This window comes from Sphaeramia orbicularis, chromosome 4 (assembly GCF_902148855.1).
Source record: "Sphaeramia orbicularis chromosome 4, fSphaOr1.1, whole genome shotgun sequence".
Classification (NCBI taxonomy): Eukaryota; Metazoa; Chordata; class Actinopteri; order Kurtiformes; family Apogonidae; genus Sphaeramia; species Sphaeramia orbicularis.
In genome coordinates, this window is record NC_043960.1 from 167687 (window position 1) to 184099 (window position 16413).

Below are 16413 nucleotides of genomic sequence, written 5' to 3' on the forward strand. Positions count from 1 at the left end.
GAACTGTTGGAGACTATTTCACTTTGTCAAAATGAGACACATAATTTCTATGTACGGTAATAACGAAATAACGTAAATGACTTCAGATAAAAACTCAAAAGCACAATGTTCAGGAATTAAATATTCCTTCAGTGTGTCTGAGCTCTACGGACATTCGTTTTTTTTGTTTATACTGTTTAAAGTGTTATTTTAGTGTTTTCTGATGATTTGGGTGCTTCTATGAAACTGTGTTTATTTTAGTATCTGTCACTTGGCCATCTTTTTAGACCCAATAATAAAAGGTAAATGTAGACATATTTCCCCCCAGGATGGACCAAATGATGACCTCAGATAAATGCAAAAAAAATTATACTCTTGCTCTGAGCCATCCCATAATGCTTTTTTTAAACAGATATTGGGTCCAAAAATAGGACCCAAATATGGACATTAAATCTCTCTAGGTGTCAGTGCATAAGATGTGTAAACGTGTGTAAATGCTCTTCTATAGACTCTAAATACAGACACTGTGTTCAATGTGTCGATCCTACTGGTTTTTCTAATCCACACATGTGGGTTTGGCAGCAATCTCAGTCTCATTCCAGGTTTGGTGTGGAACCCATTGTGTCCACTGGTGTTACATGCCCAGTTAAATGCATTTAAAATCGCAATGATTTTGCAGTAGCGGTCATTTTTGTCAAACAGTCTGCCTTGAATAATTACTTCAATTCCCAAGATGTATCTGTGAGAGAATAAAGAGATATTTTTAAAAATAGTAGTGCAAAATTTCATGTCCTTTTGACCGTGTTACATGCAGATGTTTGTATTAAAGATTATGTAAAATAATATAAAAATATGTTTTATCTGAAAAATATTTTCACTTTTATCTCAGTATTTCTTTTTAAAATAGACCCAGAGTGCTTCTAAACCTGCTTCATAACATTCATCTACATCTGGGTTGAATCTTTAGACCCATGTCCTGTTTTCAGGACCAGTTTCAGAGAAGCACCCAGTAGTAAAGTGTATTTAACTGTCACCGTGTGAACTCCATGACCCCTGGAGGAGGAGCTGCTGCTGTGCAATAAATAAAGAGGATCTAAATAAACAAATGACTCCAGAAGCTGCCCACGTGCACCATGGGAGTTGTAGTTTTACAGTCATTCATAGTTCTTCCATGTTTCGTACTTCGGTTTAAGAAGCTTTGATCGAGGTGAAGCTGATGACATTCTCTGGTTAAGTCACCGTTCACAGACTGTTTGTGACTAAAAACATCTCTGGACTTTTCTGAGCGTCTGAACTGAACCTGGACGTCACATGTCATCTGTTCTAATGTTGCAGCTTCACTCATCAATCACCCACATTAAGGACTATTCCTGTGCAGTTTAAGTGTGTGTTCATAAGATCAAAATGCGTGCACACACACACACACACACACACACACACACACTACAGTGACAATTGACAGTGCAGTGGACCTGAAAACAGGCTGTGTGTTTGTGTGTGTTTTGTCGTCCTCTGCCAACACAATCTGCCTCTCAGCCCTGCAGCTCTGCAGCTGACAAACTGCCCCGGGCCGCAACACACACAAACACACACAAACACACACACGGGCAGGTCCTGGTGTAACATCTGGCTCTGGTGTCGGCCATATTTGCCCAGGGACGGCCGTCTGTGGCCGCCGCTCTGGCCGTTGCCGTGCCAGCGCTGTTGTTATTCTCCTAATAATGCCCATTCATCATGTGCTGTCACGGCAACACAACAGACAGATGAACACACTACACTGTGGTGCACAGGTGTGTTGTCATAGCATATGATGGTCTTCCGCTTTCCCAGTAAAACACACCACTCTGAGGTCAAGCCAGGTCAACGTCAGCAGACACCTTTATTGTCATTTTCCGTCTTCCTGCCCTCGTTTCCTGTCGTATCCTGGTTGTCTACGTTTGCAAAAATAGGACCAATGTCCCTGTACCTCAGAGTCATGTTCTATCAAGAATCAATACCAAGCTGAATTTGTGAGGGCGCCAGGTTCTGTCTCTAAAGCCCCTTTTCCACAGCACTTCTGTTCCGGGAATACTTCACCTTTATTCCGGAACGACGTCTGTGTAAATGAAATGGATCATTTGGTCCCACTTCTGTCACGGGTCTGGAGGTAGAAACAGAACCCTGATAAAGGTGGAATCAGGATTCTGGAACGCTATGGAAAAGGAACACCTCTCATTCCGCAACCAAGGTGTGATGTTTTTTGGAAATGTCAACATATGCAAGAATTGTGGAGAAAGATAATTAACACAATTTCCAATATTATAGACAAAAAAGATCTGGAGATCTGCATTCTAGGGCTTATTCCAGAACCTTTAGCACTTAGAACTCATGACAGTCGACTGGAGAACATCTGTCGAATACATGCGAAGCGTCTTATAGCCAGACACTGGAAAAGTGTTGATTGTCCATCGGTGAATGCATGGATTGCAGAACTCTCATCCTGCAGAGCTATTGAAAGGCTCACATATACAATTAAACGTAAAACTCATATCTTCCAAATGTAATTCGTTATTACATCACACCTAAAATTAAAAGTAAACAAATGAATACTCAACAGCTGTGCTGAAGACTTTGTAATCACATGGATTTAGATCACACACACGTTTTGGAAATGCTCAAATATTCAACCCTTCTGGGGGAAGGTTCCCTCAGCTCTCTGTGATGTGTTGGATATGCAATCCCAAATTCTTGTCTTGTTCTTTACCTTGGACGTTCGGAAGAATCAGTGCATAAAGAAGACAGATATCTGGTCCAGATCCTCCTGGTGGACATGAAGAAGGTCAGAACAAAGAACTGGCTTCAGACTGATGCTCCGTCTGACACTTAATGGATTTCAATCATAGATGATAGACTTGTCATGGACCATCTGACATTTAAACTGAAGTTTCAAGAAAATCTTGTTATGAAAAACTGGGGAAAATGGCTGACATTCAGAGACAAATGTATCTATTACGGGTCCTTAATATTCTGACGCCAACACAGGCTGTTCTTTTCATCTGTTTGTTTTTCTGTTCTTTTTTCTGTTTGTTCTTTTGTACTGTTAAATAAAAATTGTTATATAAAACTCATATCTTCCACAAGATATGGAATTCATTTCTCAAATTTTTAGAATCAAGGCCTGATATCTCATCATCATAACTTACAAAGTGAGACCATACCCCCCCCCCTTTTTTTCTCTTTATTTTTTAAATGATGTGTGATTATGTATCAGACATACGAAAATGAATGTTGACAAGTATTCAAGTGACTATTAGTTACATTGTTTGTCTGTTGTTATTTACTTTCATTGCAGTTTCAAAATTCAGAGGTGGTCTGGGGAGGGGGGAGTGCTTGCGGTTCTGGGGGTTTATGCTCAGGGAAGACCCACACAATATTACAAATTCATGTCAGAAAAGACATGTAATGTGTTAAAAATGTAAGAAAGATATGTTTAAAAAATAAAAGGTGTGACGTTTTGATGACGTATTGCAAGTGCGACCCCCGTGCCAGGGCGATTTATAAATGAGTGTGGGCCGTGTACAGTAAACAAACATATCAACGCGACCAGAAAGATGTCAAACTGGGGAGACACCGAGATCCACCAGCTGTTGTCACTTTGGGCAGAGGACTCTATCCATGCTAACATTTGTGGAACGGTGAAAGACTCTGGAGAGGTTAGCAACACCGCTATGCTCTGGGTATTTCTGATGTGCATGTTATACATCACACTAGCCGCTGCGCTGTGTCACCGCCCCTTTGATTGGTGAACGCAGGTCTGCTGTGCAGAAGTCCAGCCTGTCTCACCTCTGTTTCTTTGTCTTGGCTGTGGAAATGGGTCAATGGTGGAAAAAGGTGGGATCACCATCTGACCTTTTTTTTCCAGGATCTGAGTGTAAAAGTGGTTTATGTTCCAGTCCTGTGGTCTAGATGCAGAATATTAATCTGCCAACAGAAGTGGGTGGTACTTTCACTGGAAGAAAACTTGACGAAGAAAAGTGAAATGTTGCAGTGTCCAGTACTCCCATCTTAAACGTGACATAACATATGACCACCTGCTGTGAACATGTCAAGCTTGTAGTTTCCTTCACTGTCTACAAAGTGATGAGTCAGAGACTTATCGTCCACCTTCTCTTTAAGGAAACACTACTGACTTCACTGACCAAGTGTTCTCCTTTTACTGTTTAAGGTAAAATGTGTACATGGGTGGAGTTTAAGAAGTAACCAACCAATTGGTAGTTAACCGAACATGGGAAAAGACTAAACATGTACAAGCTTTGAAGATTCTTCTGTTGGTCAGACAGCAGGGGGCAAGGCTTTGGACGAGTGTGGTCTGTTGTCTCAATATTCTTACAAGTAACAATATATCTACTTTAACACCAATTCAGTGAGTTTTTGTGTTCTTGCTTCAAAATGGTGTCAACAGTGCTAGAAACTTCCGTGACAAACTCAACTAATTCAATCAAAGTCCATATATGACTTCTATCAGTGATCAATAGGAACTGTATTGATATCTGTAACCATTTACATGTTATAAACCATCAAAATATGGACCATTAGAAGGAAAGGTGCATTTCTAATATTTCAAAAAATTCACCAAAAAGGGGTCATGAGGAGAAATCAAATTGTTGTTTTTTTTGTTCAAGCTTAAAATGTTTGATTCATGAATGTGTTGAAGCAGATAGTGTGAAAATAAGAGATTCTTGGAGAGAAGAGATAAGCATTGAATGAACTGAATCTATGTGGGACAAGTGTTTGTCTAAAATTCACTCCTGTTCTATAAACAGTAGACATCAGCTGATCCAGTTTCAGACATTCCACTGTCTCCACTACTCCACAGTCAGACTGAACCACAGTTGTCCCTCAGTCTCCATAATGTGTGACCAGTGTAAAGTGTTAGAAGGTAACTTGTCTCATTCCTTTTGGTTCTGTTCATCACTCACAGATTTCTGGTCTAAAATATTAGACTGGTTCTCCAGGGCTGATAAAAGACCCCTTCAGCCTGAACCAGGACTTGCTATTTTTGGCTGTTCTCAGACTGTCGGGAATATACCAGCAACATTACAGCCTCCACTGGAACTGGAATGATAATCACTAAGAGACTGATATTAAAAGAATGAAAGTCTCCGAACCCGCCATCTTTTCAAGCGTGGGTCAATAAAATGTTGTTATTAATACAGATGGAAAAGCTCAGGTCTTTTAGGACCTGTTCTGTCAACACTTTTTCAAATACTTGGACTCCGTTTCTCGCATACTTGGAGGAAGTTAAATTGGACTAGGGAGTATATCTGTGGACCAGTGACTGTCTTCAACCTCTGCCCCTCTTTCTTTCTTTTAACAAGGACTGACTAGTTAATCAAGTGATCAGTTGTTACACACATCTGAGCCTTTGGGGGTTTTTTGGTTGGTTTTGTGTGTGTGTTTTACATAACTGAAAACTGCAAAATAAAATATTATATTAAAAAAAGTTTGATTCATATAAACATAATAGAACATTTAAAAACATTGTCATCAAAATAAGCAGGAAAATGAAGCGGAAATAAGAATTTCAGATGACAAATGGGAAGAAATGTGTCCGTTTCAGTGGTCTTCTACCAATTTGTTAGAATGGAGAGAGCATTGTTGAAAAAATGTTGTTAGATATTTTAAGACACCCCATCAGGGTAAATACAGAAATGGCCCTTCTGAGTGTTGGAGACAGTGTGGATCAAAGGAGGTGAATCCTTGTCATGTGTTGTGGGACTGTCCCAAGATGCACCAGTATTGGAGTGGTATCCATCGGACTTTACTATCGGTCTTTAAGGTTCATATTACTTATATATTTTTGTAAGTCTATATCTTGGTGATGTCACTGTACTAGAATGGTACAATAATATCTGTATGAATGGTAATGTTGGAGATATTTTGTCACCTTTTTCAATAAAAACAAAATTTTAAAAAAATAAATTAATAAAATCATTGTCATGGATAAAAAAAAAAAATCAATGTGGAGAGAAATGAAGTAAAAACCATCTCAGAGGCATTTTAGAACCAAAGATAACAATTTAAACCAAACTAACCAATGCAATGATATTTATCCCATAATATAAAACTCTATTCTGACATTAGTCATTATTGTTTTGTATCCCAGACCCCTGTTAGAAAAGAAACACCTGAATTCAACGTGTCCACAAACTTTTGTCTATATAGTGTATGTCTGAAATGTTAAACGTGTGTCAGTGACTCTTTACTGGTGAAGGAGCAGCAGCTAAACCCAGACTAACCTCAGAGCATCAGCAGATCTGGACGTCGGCCTCCAAACGACAGTAAGCTTCGACTGAACAGGTTCGAACGCTGACGCTCTGTAAATACCTGATCTGCCACAGCGTCGGCCTCATCACACACAACTATCATGTCATGTGACCTTTGACCCGCCTCTACCTGTCAGTCAGTCTGTCCCCCGTCGTCTGGAGCCAGATCGCCAGCCGGTCGGGGCAGCAGAGGTCTTGGGTGACAAACCCAAGCACACTACCCCCCCCCCCCCACACACACACACCCTCCCCTGACTAAAAGCCCTGCCTGCTGCCAAATTGGCTGGAAAAGCAGATAAACACACCGCAGCAGAAAAAGCCTCTCGTCTGGGCTCTTTTTTTTTTCTACTTTCTCTCTCGTCTCGCTTGCCCGTTTTGCTTTTGTCGGCCAAATGTTGTGTGTGATACTTCACACAAATACCCCTCCCCAATATGGAGGCAGATAATGTGCCAGTTATTCTCCTGATGTGGGCATTTTTTCACAATCCCAGTCAGCAGTGACATATGCAGCTAATAAACATGAACCAAGGCCAGAATTAGGCTGATTAGGGACCATTATTTTCACTGTTGATTCATTAGATTTTTTTTTTTTTTCTTTTTGACTCTTATTCTACCATTCTCATATTATATTTATGTATTTTGGTTCTGTTTATTAACCCTCAAACAGCTGCTGCTGCCGACCAAAACCATCCACTGATCTAAACTGTTTAATACCTGTTGATTCACTAATCCTATCAATCCATGTCAATAATTGGTGTAAAATACAGTTATTCGTCTTTTCATGGTCATCAGATATGACCCATTTGGACGTTCAGAGGCTCTGTAGTTACCATGGAAACACTGTCATCTTCTCCAACACTGATTCACCAGTCAAACCCATGGAGTTGGATCAATGACAGTGGATGGACACACTGGGTTTATGTTCAGTTAATGATAGATTTTGTTGAAAAAGTCGCTTCTTCATCAGTTTTTGTCTGTTTCTGATATAATAACCCTCAACTTTATACCGAGCTTTTATAAAGATCTACATGATCAGCAAATTAAATATGAGAAAATAACTGATTTTCACTGGAAAAAAAAAAACAAATGGAGAAGATAATATTACAATAAACGCTGACATATCACATAAGAAAACTGAATTTGTTTGGGAGATGACATAGAGGTCAAACTGGTTACCTCCGCCAAGGAGGTTATGTTTTTGCCAGGGTTTGTTTGTCTGTTTGTCTGTTGTTTGTCTGTCTGTTTGTCTGTCCGTTTAGTGTGCAACATAACCTCAAAAAGTATGGACAGATTTGGATGAAATTTTCAGGGTTGTTGGAAATGGGATAAGGAAGAAATGATTTAATTTTGGTGGTGCTCGGGGGTGGGGGGGGCCCACGGGGGGGGGGGGGGCCACCATGATCAGCCTTGGCGGAGGTCTGCACTCTCTGAGTGCTTTTCTAGCTCTTTCATGGGTTAATGTCCTGAAGTGAGGAATTTCCTCTGTTTCCCCATTTTTCCTGCTTGAAGCTGATCTTTTGTATCTGACCAATGTCACTTACTTTGCACCACTTGTTACTTATTTATGTATATTGTTATTTAGGGGTAATAACTAAGTCTATGCTTTTCTTATCTTCATTTATCGTATCTAATTACCTCCGCAAGGAGGTTATGTTTTTGCCAGGGTGTTTGCTTGGTCTTTTTGGTCTGTCCGTTAGTGGTGCAACATACTCAACAGTTATGGAAAGATTTGGATAATTTTCAGGGTTTGTTGGAAATGGGATAATGAAGGAAATGATTAAATTTGGTGGTGATCGGGGGTGGGGGGAGCCCACGGGGGGGGCCACTGCTCAGCCTTGGGCGGAGGTCTGCACCTCTGAGTGCTTCTAGCTCTTCATGGGTTAATGTCCTGAAGAGGAATTCCTCTTTTCCCCATTTTTCCTGCTTTAAGCTGACTTTTGTATCTGACCAATGTCACTTACTTGCACACTTGTTACTTTATTTATTATTATTGTTATCTTAGGGATTTAAATAAAGGTATATCTTCTCTTATCTTCATTTATCTTTCTTAATTACCTCCGCACGGAGGTTATGGTTTTTGGCCAGGGTTTTGTTTGTCTGTTTGTCTGTCCGTACTGTGCAACATAACTCAAAAAGTTATGGACAGATTTGGATGAATTTTCAGGGTTTGTTGGAAATGGGATAAGGAAGAAATGATTAAATTTTGGTGGTGATCGGGGGTGGGGGGGGCCCACGGGGGGGGCCACTGATCAGCCTTGGCGGAGGTCTGCGCTCTCCGAGTGCTTCTAGTTTATCTTAATTTGACTTACCTTGTCTGAGATCATCTTATCTTAATTTATCTCACCCTACTTTATCTTATCTAACCTTATCTTATAAACTAGTGTGTTGACCCATGGGGAACCAAGGGGTCTAGATCCTGGACTTCATCATTGTCAGTACCGAAGGTGGGATGGGAAAGGGGGGGTGTTTTTAAAATCCACATCCCGGTCCCTCAGCATGGATATTTGTTGTGTATTCATGCATGCTGTACTACATTTGTCCAGCAGTCAACGCCAAAGCATTCATATGATTCTGGGCATAGCAACGTGATTATAAGGCTGTTGTTTTCAATATTACTAAAATCTCACAAAATATTGGTCCTATCAATTTGCCATTTTCACTAGTCTCTTCCGTAAACAAAAATATATAAATATACCAAACTACAGCATTCAGCTCTTTTCAAATTTTGTGATGCCCAAGACACACACACACACACACACATACACACAGAGTCCACTCCCTTTTATAGTATAAATAGTCAAATTTAAACTACAAATACAACAGAATGGTTGTTTACTTTGCATGTGATTACGTGAAATGCGGCTTCACTCGTCTGACCTGAAGGAGTCGGTCTGGGCGTCGTGGCTGTTGTCGTGGGTGTAGCAGACCGGTGAGCGGCCACGTCCAGCTGGGTGAAGCTGAGCAGAGGGACGCCCTGACGCTGGACAGCGTGGACGAGGCCGTGACGCGGCGGGACCGTCACGGTGTAGACCAGCTCCTCGGGGCGTCCCGCAGAGTCCGAAGCCAGCAGGACGTGGGTGCTCAGGACCACCCGCTGCCCCTCCATCAGACTCACAGACTTGGACAGCAGCGTGATGGCACCTGAGGACGGCCAGAGGGCAAAGATCAAAGGGTTTGTGAAGGAATAGTTTCATTTTCTGGGGTTTTTTGGTTTGCATTATTTTTAGAAAAGTTATTGGTTGAGCTACTGGTTACAGTTTTAAATCCAATGTCCAGTGTTGGTTGTGTGAGGCATAATATTGTTACCTCCACCAAGGAGGTTCTGTTTTTGCCGGCACTGGTTGGTTTGTTTGTCTGTCTGTCTGTGTGCAAGATAACTCAAAAGTATTGGACAGATTTGGATGAAAATTTGAGGAAATGATACTGACACAAGGAACAATGATTAAATGTTGGTGCTGGGGGGGGGGGAACTGATCTGCCTTGGCAGAAGTGCTTTTCTAGTTAAAATTGCATTTATTTTTCTGAAGAAATTTCTTTTTTTTTCAGGTCATACACATCTTTTTTGTTTGAATAGTTTGTAAATGTAAATATTTTCATAAATTAATGGGTTTGTTTTTTGTTTTTTTTTGCACCAAAACATAGATAACTAGAAGCACTCGGAGAGCGCAGACCTCTGCCAAGGCAGATCATTCCCCCCGGATTTGGATGAAAATTTCAGGAAATGTTGATACTGGCACAAGGAACAAATGGTTAAATTTTGGGTTGTGATCAGGTGTGGGGGGGGGGCACAGGGGCCCACTGATCTGCCTTGGCGGGGGTCTGCACCGTCTTTTCTAGAAAAGCACTCGGAGAGCACAGACCTCCGCCAAGGTAGATCGGTGACCCCCCCGCCACCAAGCACCACCAAAATTTAATCATTTGTTCCTTGTGCCAGTATCAACATTCCTGAAATTTTCATCCAAATCCATTTTGAGTTATCTTGCACACGGACAGACAGGCAGACAAACAAACCAACGCTGGCAAAAACATAACTTCCTTGATGGAGGTCAAAACTTGGAGTTGTCACTGAGTTGGCTAGAGAGTCCGGTTTGGACCAGCTCTGTATGTAAAGTGTTATGGGATAACTTTTGTTATGATTTGGTGCTATATAAATAAAATGTGGTTGATTATTACCTTTGCCAAATGAAACAGCGGACGTTACATTTTCATCGGGGTTTGTCTGTCTGTCTTTGTGCAAGATAACTCAAAAAGTTATGGAGGGATTTGGATGAAATTTTCAGGAAATGTTGATACTGGCACAAGGAACAAATGATTAAATTTTGGTGGTGATTGGGGAAGGGGCTGATCTGCCTTGGTGGAGGTCCGTGCTCTTGAGTGCTTTCCTAGTTTATAGACTACAATTCTATTATTTTGCTGGTCCGGTCCACTGGAGATCATACTGGGCTGAATGTGGAACCTGAACTAAATGAGCTGGACACTCCCACTGTAGAAAGAAGACAAACGGAGGCTCAACTTAAACTAAAGCAACTAAAAACCCTAAAAGTGAGTGTTGTTGTAGGAGGGGGAGCACCCAGAGGAGGCGATGCGACGCCCCTCCACAGCTGCTCCCCCCCCCCTTCACCCGCGTTAATTATTCAGCGGCCGTGGAGGTCGGTGGCTGCAGAGCGTTTGTCACCTCGGCTCCTCCAGGATCAGAGGGCTCAGGGCCAGAAGGGCCGAGGCCTCACGATGTGTTCACCCGACTGGCAAAGCTGGCACGGTGAAGGGGGGGGGGGGGGTGTCCTCAATAATACATGAGCCCCCACCGGCCACCACTGGGCCTACAGAGACCTGCACCATCACAGGGACGATGAATGTGTTCATGCAAACCTGGTTATGGCTCCTTTGTTTATTTAACATAAAAAAATTCAGCGGAAAAAAAAGTTATCGTCTCTTACAAATTATGTTCATATGCAAATAAACTGCAAATTTACACCACATTATGGTTTATTTAAGCAAAATACTTTAATGTAATTAACACAGATAATTAGAAAGTGGCAAAAGTTGATCCAGAATGAAAATGCAAAAATGTTCACAGAAAATTCCTTTCATGTTTCCATCATTTCAACAGGATTATTAAATCTTATATTGCTGTGTTTTTACCCTTTAAGACCAAATGTGATGTTTTAGTGTTTTTATGTTAAAAAAAGTATAATGTTAAAGTGTTTTGATATTTAAGACAAAATGCGATGTTTGTGTGATTTTATCTGAAAAAAAAGCGCAATGTTAAAGTGTTTTTACCGTAAGACAAAATGCATCAATTGTATGTTTTTACCTCAAGAAGAAGTGTGATCTTCATGAGTTTTTATTTTTAAAACTGAGCCATTCCTGTTTTGTACCAACACCTGCACACATTCATGATAAATGCAAACACTCATATTGTGTCTTTATATTTACTCAGGCAAGATCAAACCCCACTGACCAACTCTGATTTAAATTGGACACTGTCCTGTCAAATAATGCAATAAATTCAATGAAATGAGTAAATAATCAAATGACAAAAGTAGAAACCCCAGGTAAAGTCACGTGAAAGACCAGATGCATGAAATCACTGTTTCAATATGAGAAAGTGGATTCAAATAAACTCATTGTAGGTAAATATTCTTCCATTTTCTCCATATTTCAGCTCCCGTTCTTCCAGTACAAATGTGGTGTATGTAGTATGAACATCCTCTGTCTGTCATGTTTGACCTCTGACCTTTCTGCACGGTGCGGACTGAGATGAAGAAGCTCTGCGAGGTGGACTCATTGTCCAGGTCACTGGGGTGAAGCGGAAGCTGTCGTGACCTTTGAACCCGGTGCGCTGGTGGAGGCCGGTATGGCCGTACCACAGACGGTTCATCTCCACGTCGTCCTGAGTGAAGTTCTGACCGGCCGACAACTCGGTCCAGCCCGACGCCGTCTGTAGAATCGACAAAAACATCCACATGAAAACCCGTTCAGGTTTGATCTATTTAACCCTTTTAACCCTGACGTGTCTGTGGTGAGCGTTCTGAATGAATGATTTATTTTAAACATAATTAAAATTTAACCGTTTGCTCAATAGGAAAAATTTTTAAAGTGCACTGATAGAATTGACCTTGTTCTTTCCATTGACATCTGAGCATGCTCAGTGCTCCCCCTACCCCCTGTGGAATGGAGGGTCAAACACCAGAGCAGTGAATGAGACCGACTCACTATAAAAATAAATGGTTTGGCCTTTTTTGTTTTGTTTTTTTTTACACCCATTTCCCTGGTCGTTTTTTGTTTTTACTGTTTTTTCCAGTGTTGTCATGATTTTCCTTATTTTTTTTTTCTGCGTTTTTACCGAGTTTTGACCGTATAACTGCTTTATGAAGTTCAACCAGGTGCCAAAAAGCAGCTGGACTGATTTAGAAAAAAAAAAAAAAAAAAAAGAGCCCCAAAACAAAAACTACTGGGTCCGAATTCAAATCTTTGTTGTTCAGTGTGTTCCAGTTCACAGTTGAGGTTCAACATCCTAAATCTCTTACTGATGTATATTCTAGTGCCTTATTTAGTTCAAACCTGTCAAATGTCAGTTCCTCTCTTTGTCTTTTTTCTGTACTTCCACCTGTTTTGACCCTAAAACACACAGTAAAACAAAACCACTGAAGAAAAAAAACACAAACACATACTCACAGCAGCTTTAATGAACCTGAAACTGACACACCTTTACCTGGAATCAGGGCTCAGGGGTTAAAGGGTTAAATAAACCGAGATTCTCTATTTATTTCGTTGTTAGCTGCATTTGTTTAAGTTGTTTGTTGTTGAGATTTTTACCCTCAATAAGGATTTCTTTGCTTTCTTTCAACACCCTGAAGAGGGCTCATGCAGACACACGTTGGTGTGTTTTTAACTCCAGCCCCAAAGAATTAATCTACAGGCCCTCATGAAATAAAGGCTTTTTTACAATTTCTAATTTTTCCAACCAAGTGAGTGCCTGGATTTTTGTCTTTTTTCTATTGTTCATGCCCTCTCCATGAGCACCTCTGGTTTGTCTAATACCAGTCATTCCCTGGGAATTGTTTGTTTTTTTTGTTTTTTTTAAGGATTTCTTTCAGTTGAATCAAGTAGAATTCTGTTGAAAAGTAAACAGTGATTTTTCCTGTGATATATAATCATTTGCAGTTGGCCAACATCAAACTTCAGCTTTTAGGATGCTGTGCTTATCCAATTTTTTGGCACATACTGTGTATCATAATAAAAACTGCATATTTCTCCATTGTAGGACTAATATAAGGGGGCTTCAAAAGGTTTGTGGAAAAAGGACAGTTGTAAAAAATAGACCCAATGTCCCTGTATGTCAGCGTCATGTTCTATCTGAATCAATCCCCAGCTGAATGTGGTCACTTTTCCACTGACCCTCAAATTGCGCAAATATAATTTGCGCATAAAATTTTACGTAATGGAAAAATGACAACTTCACCAAAAGTCTCCATTTTCAATTAAAAGTTTTTGCACTGGCAAGAGGTGGTTTTTCGGGCGTAATGCAAATGGTATATCACGCAAAACTGCACTGGAAAGACCAATTATTTGCAACTAGAGTCAGGTGAATTTAAAAAATGGACGTCGACATTCATTACAACAAGCGAAGAAGAAACATGGTGCGGTATGTGTGGACACACCAGGGAAACCACATCATTTTTTTAATTTAGTACGAGACAGAGGGGTAATATATAATAATAATGAATCTATCTGTAAATTAACACCATATTTTAGTTTGTCGCCATGTTTATGGAATAACTTCTCACGTCATCTCGCGAGAATAAATAAATAAATCATTGCATTTGTGATTAATGGAAAACCGACATTATGCACTTCTGTTTTTCAACATTTAGTAAAATATCGGTAAAGTTTTGCGCAGATGTCCAACAGAGAAGCAACTTGTGTGAGGTTGTCAGGTTCTGTCTCTATGTTCCAGTCCTGTGGTTCTGGATGCACATCAGTCTAACTATAGAAGTGGAGGGACTTCCACTGGAGGACAACTGAACTCATCCAGTCACTGTCCGTATATGACTTCTATCAGTGATCAATAGGAACTATATTGATATCTGTAACCATTTACATGTTATAAACCCATCAAATATGGACCATTAGAAGGAACAACATTTTTTGTATTTAAAAAGTTTGTCAAAAATTCCAAAATCTAAATATCTGAAAACTGTGACCAAACTCTGTAGACACTGTCCCAAGGAAGATGCATTTAAATTTGAAACTAATCTGACCTGAAGTTTCAGAGAAGACTGTTGAAATCTAGACATTGGTGACATTGTGTTTGAGCCTTCAAGGTCACTCCAGGTCAAAGGTCATGGACCCAAATGGAAGTCCATATACCAGTGCTCAACAGTAACTATACTAATATCTGTAACCATTTACATGTTATAAACCATCAAAATGTGGACCATTAGAAGGAATGGCATATTTTTAAATATTTCAAATATTAAAAAATGAATTAATAAATGTTTGAAGAATTTACTAACAAAGACAAAGGCTGTATAAAACTGAAGGCCATGAGATTCAAACCATGTCAAAGCTGTGTTCTTTGTTTTGAAGCCCCCTAGTAAAGGATTATCTTCTCTTCTGTTGAAGGATTCCTACTATGTATTTCTCTAATTTTTAAATTTTATGTTCTTATCCTGGTTTTTATCCCAGAGACTGTTTTTAACTTCTTGAGTTTTTTATTATGTTTTATTGCATCTTGTTTTTATTTACTTGATGTTATTTATTTTATCCTTTTACTTATCCATGCTGCTGTACTGATGAATGGTGGAACACTGACCTCTCTTTGTCTTGGCATTCAATCAAGTACCTACACAGGTTCAATATGTGTTTTGTTGTAAAGCTAAATGTAATCACTGTCTGCAAAACAAAACTACCCACTGGTATAAATAAAGTAACCTTGAACCTTGATTGAAAAACTTTCTTCTACAACTGCTAGAGTCCAAACTGCACCTAAGCCATCTGAACACCAAGGAGAACCCATCCCTCCAAATGCACAAGTTGAAAATCAGCTGTACTTTCTCTAAAGACACTGTAAATGTACAATCCATAAACTGCCTTGAACTGCAGTTTGCCGAAGCGCGGGCACCGTGTTGAGGAAGTAGAACACTGATGTGTGGGCGTGTCCAGGTCCTCAGCCTCCAGAGTGACGCTGGAGATCACCCTACGCTCACCAGAGTCCACGTCCAGCCCGGCGTTCCTGAAACAACCACGAAAAACAACACAAGACCAGTTTCATTTCCACTTTTACAGCTCTGTGTGGGTTCACTGAACTGTTATTTCTGTTGTGAATAAAAACATTTACAGAAAAAAGTAAGAAATCATGATTTTAATGATCAAACAGAGTCCACTTTCCTTTTATAATATAAGATAATAATAAGAATTTTCCAGCATTAGGAAACAGAAGGAAAGTTTTCAATGAAATACCTGCGAAGTCTGAGAACGGACACGAAAAAAAAGGTGCGAATCAAACATCCGACGCGACAAAGTTAAAGTTAGTGTGAGAGCTGTGGGATCATGGAGATGCGGGTGGTGCTGAGGGTGCTACAGGGTGGGGGGTGGGGGGGGTTGAACATCAGAAACCGTCTGGCTGCTTCGTCATTTGGAACTAAACTCCAACAGGAGCGAAGCTGCCACGTCCATCCTGCAGGAGCACAGAAACAAGGAGGCCGGCATCTGCCAAGTCTGGGCGTTACTTCCGCCTCGGTGGCCTTTACAGTACAAGCCCAGCCTGTGCCAACGCACCCACGCACACCGACTGCCGACCTGGGGACCGCACGGCGAGGGGGAGGGGAAGGGAGGGGAGGGGGCATGATGGGATGGGCATGGGGAGCCCAGTCAAGGATGCAAATTCCCAATCACTACACAAAATGAGGAGGAAGGAGGGGGGAACTTTTCCTCTGTAAACACCCAGTGAAGCAAAGCAAACCGGCCACATGTGCACACAGGTTAACCCCCCACCCCCCCAACCCCCCCAAGACCAGGCAACGTCCTGCTGGATTCTCTGAGTGTCACATTATTTCACCGCAGCAGCTGCCAGTTCTGCTAATTACACTGCATTCCTGTTGAAGCACATCTGAGAAAGTACAAA

At 40.7% G+C, this 16413-nt stretch overlaps 1 protein-coding gene across 1 annotated transcript in view; it reads right to left on the reverse strand.

Moving 5' to 3' along the window:
• The window catches only part of LOC115417989 (FRAS1-related extracellular matrix protein 1-like), a 127050-nt gene that overhangs the window by 25762 nt on the left and 84875 nt on the right, over positions 1-16413 (reverse strand). Inside the window, 5 exon segments of the mRNA XM_030132256.1 lie at positions 9162-9210; positions 9213-9425; positions 12022-12087; positions 12090-12225; positions 15381-15522. Coding sequence (XP_029988116.1) covers positions 9162-9210; positions 9213-9425; positions 12022-12087; positions 12090-12225; positions 15381-15522 — 606 coding nt within the window.